This window comes from Protopterus annectens, chromosome 6.part0, assembly GCF_019279795.1.
Source record: "Protopterus annectens isolate FY-2018-M chromosome 6.part0, PAN1.0, whole genome shotgun sequence".
NCBI classification, from domain to species: Eukaryota; Metazoa; Chordata; order Ceratodontiformes; family Protopteridae; genus Protopterus; species Protopterus annectens.
The window spans coordinates 63,278,805-63,291,118 of NC_056737.1; the positions used below are offsets into that span (position 1 = coordinate 63,278,805).

Below are 12,314 nucleotides of genomic sequence, written 5' to 3' on the forward strand. Positions count from 1 at the left end.
AAAAAAAGACAAAATAAAATGGGGGCTTCACCCCCACACCCCCCGATGTAAGGGTCAGTGTGCCCCACACACCCCCTACTTAAAATATACCAACTCCAAAATTGCACCACAGTGGAGAAAACGGCAAACTCCTGACAACGGCCCAGCGATTTTTTTTTCCCTGGGGAAAAAAATCACTGTTCCGTACCTTCAATATTGTGTGCTTTCAAATATTAGTGTTCGATTAAAGAGCATTCGCTCTTTTGGAGTTTCGATCTTCTAATATAGACCCTCTCCACACGCAATGTGCCCAATAATGACTCCTTCTGCAATTTGTATGGAGTTACATGTATTGATGACATATTTAAGTTGTTATTGTTTGCCTTTCAGCTGTAGTCACTGGGTGTAGCAATTTCAATGATCAGTGCTACTTTTGCCTTCTTTTCATGGATTACTATATCTGCTTTTCTCCCATCTATTCTCTGAACTGTTGGTAATAGATGATCCCATGTGATATAAACTTCATAATTTTCTATAAAGCCTTGTTACTCATGTTTCCAGTGTTTTTCAGCAACTTCAGTACCATAATGTTTACACAATCCCCAGTGCAACAGTCTTGCCACATTATTATGCCTGTCAGTATACAGTCCTTCTGCCATTATATATCACAATCAGCAACAAGATGTGTGACTGATTCTAATTCAGTTTTACAAAACCTACATTTGTGCATTTCTCCCACAAGTTTAATGGACATAAAACCAATGTGTATGTAGTCCACTATCTTGGACTGCCTATATTCACCTTTTTCTTTTGGTTTAAATTTACCTCTCCTTAACCATTCCTGCATTCAATCCTGATCAACATGAGGTTGTTCCAAGAGTTTTATATACTTGGAACTCTATTTAACCATTTTTCACATTTCTTGCCTTCTCATCTGATCCTTCACAGTATGTTCTTTCTTTTGATTTTTGGCACATTCAGTTGCTGTCTGATTTTTATCTTAGGACTTTCTTTTTTATCCTTTTGTTCTATTGCCATAATTGAGTTTTCTTCTAAATTACTATAAACTCTGTTGGCATCAGTTCCAGTGTATAGTTTAAACATCATCAGAAGGCAAGCTATTGGTCTATAACCTTTAGGGCAGCTTGCAGGCTCGCTCTTTAGTAGGAGCATTGCTTTTCCTGTTGTTAACCAGGCTGGTGTCTGTTCAGCGTGCACATATAAATAGTTCTTACTCATGGCTAAATCTTCATGCAATGATGTTAATACTTTTAGCCAAAAGTTAGGTACTGCATCTGGATCTGGGGTTTTTCATTTAAGAGCTTTTCTTAACTTTGTTTCAATCTCTCTGGTTATTACTTCATCCTATTTCATATCCTGTACATTTCAGCTTCTAATTCTTTCTTTTACTTCTATCCATTTAGCATCTTTGTTATGTTCCACAGGATCTGCATAGATATTCCTCCAAAATGTAACTATTTATTCTTTTTTTGGTGATGTTTCAATTCCATTTGCTTTGTTTCTAATTCTCTGTAAAACTTTTTTGGGTCATCAATAAATTGCTTATTTTATACTTTTCCTTTATATTTATCTAATATCTTCTAAGTTTTTCTGCCAGTGTTGATATTTTTAGTTTATTGTTTGTGATAGTGCATGATAGATCCTGGTCTGTTATATCACTCTGTGTTGCTTTTATCACATCTATCTTTCTGAGTATTTTTGTTGATCACTTTGAACAGTGACACTTCTTGTCTTAATTGCTTTGTAGTTTTCTTTAATCAATACTTCCATGATGGCATTCAATGTCTCTCCTTCCTTCCTTTCCCTCACTACCCTATGTTCTTGTGGTAAGCCTTTATCTGTTATTAATTTAGCTGCACAGTAATATATCCTATTTACTTCTGTTATGTCACATGAATCTCTATGGACAGTCCTAATTACTGTGTTCATTTGTTTTATCAAATTTCTAACTTTTGGGGTTTTATTGACCTTCTGTAGTCTTTCTTTCATTGATCTTAATATGTCTGTCCATCTAGAGAAAGTTTCATAGCATCTTCCTGTGCCACTTTCTCTTCAGTTTCATCCTGTGTCCTCCATTGCTCTTTCATATGGGAACTCACTGGCCTTTCCTGACACAACATTGACTGCATCAGAGTTCCATAGTTTGCTGTTCTTTCCCTTGCTTTCCAACTTCAACTGAATGTTTGCACTGGTTTCCTATGGAAGGCTCCAAAGTATCTTCATATGGTAACTGATCAGATACTTCATGCTCCACTGGTTTCTTCTTAATTTGGATGCCCATTGCTCTATCCTGTTGTAATGTTATCTGAGTTAAATTTTCTACACTAAATCCTTCACTTCACAGGTAATCCATAACCTCAGTTTATATTACTTTAACTTCTCCATTACTAATCTTCTTTCCTTCTTTGTTTTCTTATTTTTTTTTTTGTATTGTAAAATTTTCCATGTCCAGATGCATTTGTTTGTATTTCTCTTCAAATATCTCTGTTGCTGCTCTTTTGGTATTGGTTAGTTTTGCTTTCTCCTTTGCATAAATATTAAACCATATTAAATTTCTTTTTCTTTCCCATGTCCATATTTCTTCTTCAGATGCTTCTCGCTCCTCCTGTTCTTCCTTACTTTGGAGGTTCATTGTTCCATCATGCTGTGATATAACCTATGTTAAACTTTCTACACCAAATCCTTCACTTCACAAGTATTTCACAACTTCAACTTCTATTTTTGTAACTTCTGTATGACTACTCTTCTGCCTTACATTCCCTCTTTGTGATCTTATTTTTTACTGTGAAATTTTCCGTATCTGGATGCCTTTGCCTGTATTTTTCTTTGAATACCTTTGGGGCTGCCTTTTTTATGTTGATTAATTTGGCTTTCTCCTTTGAATAAATATTACAGCATATCAGATTTCTCTTTCTTTCCCATGTCCATATTTCTTTTTTATACATTTCAAAAGTCTCTAGATTTTGTTCTTTATATTTTTGCACTTCCTCAGTCACTTCTTTTTTCCAAATAGCCCAAGGTGTTTTGGTCTATATAGAGTTTTTCATGGATCTGTTGTATTAATGAATGCATATATGAATGCAAATTTGCATTTGAAGCTTCTGACAGTTTTTCTTGTGGAAGTATTTTTCTTTCCTCTAATTTCTCTCAATCTTTTTGTATATCTTCTGTCTGGAAATTCTGGGCTTCTTGCATAATAGTAGCAATACATAATTTATTTCTTATCCTCAATAGTGCACTTTATTGTCTTATTGTCTTTATAGCTCTTTTTTGACCTATCAGTTTTTGTGATTTTTTTTGTGGATTGCTACTTCTTCTACAACAGGGAGGGGGGTGAGGGGTGGGGCATTCTCCCCCTTGCCATGGCCTACCCCATTGTAGGAATGTTTCAAGGTCTTCAGGCTTTTGAGTTATCATTTTTCCAGTCCTGGCAAGAGTGTGCCTACCAAAATTGGACATCTTTTTTTATTTTTTAATGTACGTCTGTCCATGATATATGCTATATAAAACACAGTCTATATATGAGTGTCATCTTGGTGAGATTTTGTGAAAAACAGGATCCACCTCATGAGGGTACTCACCAAGACTTGAGGATGAATTCATTTACAACAATACTACTCTTCTTTGCTTGCTAATTTATCAACTCTCCAGTCAGACCCTAAGGACTATGTGTATTGTTCATAAGTGAACACTAGCAACCTGTACCCTGTGTCTATAAGATGAAGACCTTAACCATTATGCCAAGTGTGTGCGTGCATGTGTGTGTGTGTGTGTGTGTGTGTGTGTGTGTGTGTGTGTGTGTGTGTGTGTGTGTGTGTGTGTGAAAGCTATGTGTAGGGTTGTGCATTCTTGATGGTGAGTGCCAGTGTGTGTGTGTGTATGCATGCTTGATGGTGTGTGTGTCTGTATGTGTCTTGTGGGTATTACTATTAGGGAAAACGTTTTTCATAAGTTTTATTTAATTATTTATTACCTATTTATTGACCAGTTAAGCCCACAAAACAAAACTATTCCTTTTTAAAGGTAAACTAGTACTTTAAGCAAGGGGTTTTCATAAGTTTTATTATTTATTTATTTATTTATTTATTTATTTATTTATTTATGTGTTTGTTTGTTTGCTTGTTTTTGCCTATTTGTTGACTAGTAAGTCCACTGGAGAAAACAATTCACTTAGGAACACCAGTGTCACCCTCATCATATACACACACACACACACACACACACACACACACACACACACACACACACACACACACACACAGATTATACATAGCAACTCTGATATCATTGTACCTTAAGAGAAGAACAGGATACTGCAATTTTGATCTTTAAATTGCAAATTCTGGTATTTGTACATTTGTGATTACATAAGTTCATATGTTCATAGGTTGGTACTAGGCTATCAGCCCTAGGGCCTATACAAGCCTAGCCATAACAATTCTCTGGATATTTCTTCCCACAATATTTACTTCCCTGGACCTCTGTCTAGCAGGGTGATTGACATGATCCTGGGGGTGAATTTCCTATCTCCCATCCAATCATCAAGGTTCCTTTTGAAGAGGGCCAAGGAGGCACTCTGCTTGACATGTATAGGCAGTCTATTCCAGAGTATGGGGAGTCTCTGGGTCAAGAACTTATCCCTCCAGCATGTTTTGTTCATTGTGATGACAAGGTTTAGATCCCAAGAGCATGTGGCTCCGAGGGATTGGGATTTCTTTAAGTGGAGCATGTCCAGCAGCTCAGGGTTTGACATGGCCATGTATGTTAGGCAGAGATCACCTCTGAGTAGACGATATGCCACAGAGTATAGCTGGAGTTTTTTTAGATGGTCAGCATATGGCATCTGCTTTAGGCCTATGATTCTTTTAGTGAGGTATTTCTGCGGCCTTTCCAGCTGTTGCAGATGTCTTGTGAGGTACATACCAAACGGGTCGTTATACTCTATAATGGGTCTAATGAGGGATGAGTACAGTGGGACAATAACCTCCATTTTTCTGAATGAAAAGACCTTAGTGATGAGGTGTGCCACATAGAAGGATTTCCAGATGGTTGTGGTGATGTGGTTAAGGAAAGTGAGACCACTATCCACTCGTGTCCCTAAGTCTCTCATCACACTTTTCGTATTTAGTGTACTGCCAACTACGTGGTAATTCATGGGTACATGTTTTTTCTCAAAGAGGATAACTATACATTTCTTAGCATTAAGCTTAAGACCATGGTTCTGGCACCAAGCATCTGTTTCTGTAAGGTGCTTTTGTAGAATAGCCACATCATTTGGGGATTCAGTAATGGCTCCCAGTTTGCAGTCATCTGCGAACTTTGTTAGCCAGAGTCCCTTAGTGTTGGCCTGTACTTCAGAGAAGTAGATGCCAAACAAGAGCAGTCCCAGGACTGAACCCTGAGGTACTCCACTTGTCACTTGTCTGGAGCTGGATTTGGAGTCAGCTACTTTTACAGTCTGTGTTCTGTCAGTAAGCCAGTTGGCAACCCATCAAGTGATGTAGGATTTTAGGCCAAGTTTAGTAAGTTTATCTATAATTCCAGAGTGGGGGATGGTGTAGAAGGCCTTGGCGAGGTCCAGATAGGCTGTGTGGACCACCTTACCCTCATCCACAGCTCTAGAGACTGATTCAAAGAAGTCAATCAGGTTCAGGAGACAAGATCAGCCCATCACGAACCCAAACTGGGTGGGGTCTAGTGTTTGAAAGTTACCACTGTTTTTGTTTATAAGTTCCATGATAATGCGTTCCATGACCTTGCATATCAGGCTCGTCAGACTGATGGGATGGTAATTCCTGGTATCCAAGGTGGATCCCCCCTTCTGGAGTGGGATAACTGTAGCTGTGCACCACTTAGTGGGCATGAAGCCTGAGGCGAGGCTATGATTAAACATGACACTTAGGTGAGGTGACAGTTCATTTTGTAGTTCATGTAGTACACAGCACAGGATGTCATCTGGTTCCATGGATGCTGTATTCTTAGCTTTGGAGAGTGTGGTTTCTACCTGTGTGGCCATGATTACCGGAATTTGGCAATATTTTGGTATTAAGATGGTCCCTTTAGAGGATGAGAGGGGGTTAAACTGGCACTAAATCGATCTGCCAGGATACTGGCAATATCCTTGGGATCAATATAGTTAATGCTATTCTGTTGTAGTTCAGAGCAGATCTGAGCATTGCCATTGAGATTCTTGACATAACTATAGAATGCCTTGTGGTTGTCTTTGGAATCTTTTATTTTCGTAACTAGGTATTGATGATTTTATGAGGGATCTCAGCTTCTTCCTGAGGCTGGTAAGGGAGTTTTTTGCATCCTGGGATTTTCCTCTTTTCTGCAACAGTTTCTTCCTTATGTTGTAAAGTTTGTTTATGGCAGTGGACCACCAGATTGGTTTCCTTTTTTTGGAGGAGAGCTTCTTGGTTCTATTTGGGATGGCATGATTTATGCATGAGTGGATGTGCTCGTACAGTGCCTTATTGTAGGATTCAGCAGTCGAACCTTCAGATCCCGTCTGCATGGGTGCCATGAAGTTTGTCACTTCTGACGTGAGTAGCATGAAGTTGGATTTGGAGATTTTGTTTACAGAGGTTTCCTTACTGGGGGGGAAGGTGAGGGTGGGATGTGGCTGTCAAGGGTGATTTGCTTATGGTCAGATCTGACTAATGAGAGGGTGACCACTGGTGTGGAGCATCTATCTCCCATGTTGGTAATGACCAGGTCTAGGATATTGGAGCCCCTGGTGGGACAATGGATTAGTTGATCCAGGGTGTTGGAATTTATGAATTCCAAGAACCGTTGGGAAAAGCTATTGGTACCTGAGTAGTTTTCCCAGTTAAAGGCAGGGTAGTTGAAATCACCAAGTATTAGGGTATTTGGTTGTATCTTAATATTTTCCAGTATGTTTGGAAAGGTGTAGTGAGAATCTTGGGGCATGGTGGGTGATCTGTAGCAATCCACAATTTGGATTGCAGTCTTACCTAGTGTGCGTTGCACCTGGAGAATTTCAGCTGCATTGTGTTGGGCAACTAGCCTGGCGGTGTGAATATCCTTGGTGAATATGGACACTCCTCCACCTTTAGTGTTTCAGTCTTGGTTTGGTGGCCGAAAAGTGTGGTAAGAGTTGTAGCCTGGTATTGCAGAGATGTTCTCTGAAGCCTTGAACCAGTTCTCAGTCACTGCACAGATATCGATGTTCTCCATTTTTAGGAGTGCGCCGAGAGAGTCCATTTTGAGGTTTAGACTTGTAGCATTGAGTAGCATTACCTTCAGATTTTGCATGCTTGTATCTGTTACTGTGGTGGTTTTGTCCTTTGTACCTTGCCTAAAAAAGGCACTATAGGAGTGGCAAGAGCTTTAGCCAGTAACCTGAATCCCAGGGGTGACAGGTGCAGACCATCTCTGGCAAAGCATTGTGGTTTGTCGATCATGTCTTCCCAGGCACACAGATACTGGATCCACTTTGAATGACACCAGAAGCTTAGCCAATTGTTGAAGTCAATAATTTTGTCCTTATACTGTGGTATAATTCTGGGTGAAGGCAGGATGCTACTCAGGGTTAGGGTCATACCTGCCTGGGCCACATGATTCGAGAGCATGTAGTCCAGGGAGGTATGTCGCAAGTCATTCACTCCAACATGGACAATGGCGGAGTTGTATTTGGACTTTTTGTGGAGTGACTTGAGTGCATGCATTATGTGGTGGATCCTGGCACCTGACAGGCAGCCGACTGTAATTTTTCACTTGTTCAGCCTGGTGAGTGGGACATCAATGTGCCTGACTATAGAGTCACCTATGACTAAAGTGTTGGGTACATTGTCTTGTCTTAGGGGCTATTGTTGGGTGGCACACTGGTGTTGTGAGCTATGTGTCACTTTGGTTGTGACTGGTGTTTGCTTGCATTTCAGCTTCAGAAGTCATTGTTGCTTGGGCAGGTTAATGTTAACGTCCTCTGCATATGTGGGTTTAGTGTTGCTATGTGTGAGTGTTGATGGTGTGGGTTTTAAATGGCTATGTGTCGTTGAGGTGTAGTGCAGGTGTTAACCTTCTCCTCTTGACTGTCTAGCACAATCTTCGCTGGAGAGAGCTTTGCTTCCAGTTTGGCTATGTAAGTGCATCTCTCACAGGTTGTAGTGTTGGGTGGTAGGAGGAGAGGGTTGTCTGTGTACATGAGGCAGTTGCCACATTGCCCCAGTATGCCCAGATTCACCAGGTGGATAGGAGAAATCACTGGAAGCTGACCCTTGGACATGCCTGTTTAGGTGCTTTTCTTGTAAAGTACAAGAGCTGTTTTCCCTTACCTTTGCAAGGTACTTTTCAGTTATAGGCTGTTTAGTGCCTACAATTAATTTCTCCTTATTGGCAAGGAGAGTTGAGTGCTTGTATCAGTTTCAGGCTTCCTAGTACTTTCCAGCAGGTTCTAGAGCAAGTGCTAATCACAGGGGTTTAGATTTTATTGCTACTATTGAGAAACCAGCTAGTTCTAAGGGAAAATTTGAAGAGCAGACTTTCTGGCACCTGGAATAGTTTAACTGTAGCCCTGTGGTGCTGCACAATGTGAAAAATACACAAACACATGCGTTTGTAAGCCAGAAAGTTGAAAGGGATAGAAATCAGCCTAAAAAGGCTAATAAAATTACAATTTCAGAACTGGAAACCACTCCTCTATTGTTAGGCAGTACAGTGCTCACCACCCCCACTGGTAAGCAGTAGGACTTCCCTCTACCACAGCAAGGTCTGGATAGCTCTGAACACAGAAAATAAAAGTCCTAGACAAGCAAAGCCTGGGATCTGGACTATACTGGCTAGGAAAGGTGGGAAACGAGCAAATAAGATAGTATTTATTTATTTATTTTTTTTAAGCACAAGCCTGGCACATAACGTATTACCACAGAATCATGTATTACATTGCAGCAACCAGCTACAACAACAGAACACTTACCATTTAATTGCAATGAAAGTTAAACTGTTGCAGCTGTACTTCCTGCAAAAGAGAGCACTGTGTTGGAAGAGGTAGATGCAAATGATTATACATAGAAACTTAGATTATGATGGCAGATAATGGCATTTGATCCAACTACATTACCTACTATCTTTCTTAAAGGAAAGCTATAAAGCCAACTAACAGCATAATTTCTCCCTTGTCTCAAAAGAAAGGCCTTATGTTTGCTAAATACATTCTTGAAGCTTGTATGCTTTTAAATCTATAGTCTCTTTCATGGGGCTATTCTAAGGATTTACAAACTCATTTACAAAAAAAAAATAGTATTTTATCTAAGTCAGCCATCATCGATCCTCAGATTGTGTCCCCTTTGATTGGTACCTGTCCTGGTGATTTCCAAGAGGCACTTTTTAACTCCCCACCCACAAACACACCTATTTTCTGCTCTTCTAAACAGCATATGATGAAAGTATTTACTTTTTGATGCATTAAAATTTTTATTTTTTTACATGAGCTGTGATTTTTTTTTATCAATTATTTGAGTTAAAGGAACATACTGTACACTTCCTGTTGTTGCCTTGAAGTAGTGAGGCACAGAAGTTTAAAAAAATTGTAATCATATGCAGCAATCCTGAACAAGCAACTCTTTCCTGTCTTTGAAGTACTAGCAACATTAAGATCTTTTAGTTTATGTTAAATGGCGTCTCTTGGGTTGGTGCTGTTTATGTCACGTTTGCAGCTGTATTTGCTGTGCATCACAGCTGATTGTTTCGCTTTCTTTTAATGCAGCTGATTTCCTCTGTCATTGATGTATACGTCCATGAAAATTTGCCAGCAGAGTATGCACCTGTCCGGGATGCTATGAACGCAGCTCTGAAGCAGATTGCCAATACTTTGAAAAGCAACTACGCCAAAGTATAAGGACAGCAGCATTGATCTTGTTTGTACCTCTTCCATAAGAGAAAGGCTTGCTCATGAAAGCATATACCTTTGTAATAAAAACATTAATTGCAATGTAATGAAATCTTTATAACAAAAATTAAAAAACATCTGCATATTGCTTTAGAACTGTACTATATTTATGAAAGTAACTGACTGTGACTTTTTAACAGCACTGATCTGCTTGCTTGAATGAAATAATTATTAACTGACACATCAGTATGTAGAAACTCTATCAGACAAAATGGCTACATTGTACAGCAAAGAAGAATTCTAGATCTCAGACCTAAAGTCTACATTATTTGTGAGCATGAAATTTGAAAAACTAATTTCACTTTCAATTAAAGTAAAAGCACAGCATATACTTTATGACCTATTTAAGTTAGATGAAAACTATATGGTTGTGTAGTTTTCTAATGCGCAATGGAGGACTGATATCAGATATGTTTGTTGTTACCTGCATCATACTTAAGTGTTTTGTTTAAACTCATATTGATACCTTACTTCAGTGTTTAAATTTCCCAGAACTTGTCACTGAAAGTTATCACATTTTAACAAACAGCACAAAAGTAACCTGCAATGATTATCTATACATCAAGGCTTTTGAATAACTGCTGCTGCAAAAAGTTACAACACTGCCAGTTCATTAATAAAGTAATTCAAAATGCTGCCAGCTTCCATGACTATTTAATATTTTATATTATGCCCTTAGCAAATATTTAATTCACTTGCTCAAAAATCTAGAAACTAATAATCTCACACACCTTGTCAATGCTGATTGTTGTTGGTTTGGCAATACTCAGTTATCTTAAAATACTGTTATTGATCCTTTCTCATACATATTGCCTTCTTTTTTCTGATGCTCCTTTCTCCTAATACTTACCCTCCACTTAGTTATGTATCTTTTCTGTCTGTCATGCTCACTCATCTGTTGTACAGACAATATTCATCTTGTTTCTCTAATTTCTAGAGGTAGGAGGCCTAACACATGTATTTCATATTATGTCAACACCTCTGTTACTGAGTTATTCTCATTCAGGCACTAAAGAACTTCTCTCCATTTCCATCTGACACTAACACAGAAAGCAGTGATCTACATTCTGGTACTAGATTTTTTTCTGATTATCTTTTGATGATTAAGTGATTGGCTCGTTGACTACTGACTGACTTATTATTTGTTAGCAGAGTAAGTGGACTAGTCCATAGACCCTTTTCAGCCACACCCCAGCAACATGGACCTCAAGGGCAAGAGTAAACATACATACACAAACACACACACACACACACACACACACACACACACACACACACACACACACACACACACAGGTATATATATATATATATATATATATATATATATATGTTTTACTGCGGTGGTGGTGCTGCGGAAGCATTGTCGCCTCACAGTTAGACGTTGCCCGTTCGATTCTCAGTTAGAGCGTCTTCTGTGTGGTGACATGCATGAATGGGCGTTCCTTCATTGAAGGTTGTGCATTAGGCCCAGCAAGCCAGCACGTAAAACTCTACTGCCAATCATTAGCGGACTGGAGTTCCGCTGTGGTGACCCCTAACCGGGAAATGCCGAAAGACACAAACAAATCAAACATCAAATGCTCATAAAAGAGAATGTAGAAAGAATGATCATGTTAGATTTCATTTAAAATTATCAAAATAATACAAAAAACTAAAATTATTTTATTTTTGTGGGAGTTAAGTCCCCCCTGCACCCATGCTAATTATATATACCATGTCTGAGATCACACATCAGCATGGAAAGGACAAATTCCCTGACACCATGTCACAGCAACCCTTAAAAAAGGATGCCAGCAAAATATATATATATATATATATATATATATATATATATATATATATATATATATAAATAAAACGGTCTGCTTCTAATAATCGAAAGACCACTTACCCGAAACTGAATTTATGGACACAACAACACCAAACTGTTAGTTTACCGAATGATCGCACTACCAAATATTTGAAAAGAGAATGCATGCACTAGACCAACATGGGGAAATTTGCCCTTGTCCCCACTGTAGTGTAATCCTGGAGTTGGTAAATGTAGTTAGGGGTGATGTGGGGAGCATACTGCGGTGCATTTCTTCATTCAGTGTTGACCAAGTGCATACTTTTCCTTTTAAAAAATTTGGTGGTGTGACCGTTCAGTAAATTAACAGTTCAGTGTTGTCATCTTGGTAAATTCAGTTTCAGGGTAAGTGGTCTTTCAATTATTAGAAGTAGACCCATATATATATCTATATATATATATATATATATATATATATATATATACATACGTGTGTGTGTGTATATCCTTAAATGACCACAGGTGCATGAACCCAGAAAAAAAAAAAAGACAGTATTCCATGAACAATAAATATTCAAAATTGTAATGCTTATCAGCAAAATAAAAAATCTA

The 12,314-nt window shown here is 38.6% G+C and overlaps 1 protein-coding gene across 1 annotated transcript in view; it reads left to right on the forward strand.

Moving 5' to 3' along the window:
- LOC122804160 (myoglobin-like) overlaps positions 1-10,545 on the forward strand; it is a 23,959-nt gene extending 13,414 nt beyond the window's left edge. Inside the window, exon 3 of the mRNA XM_044073849.1 lies at positions 9,728-10,545. Within this exon, the coding sequence (XP_043929784.1) occupies positions 9,728-9,859 (132 nt within the window). The 3' untranslated portion in view covers positions 9,860-10,545. The remainder of the gene's footprint in view (positions 1-9,727) is intronic.
- The last annotated feature ends 1,769 nt before the right edge of the window (positions 10,546-12,314 follow it).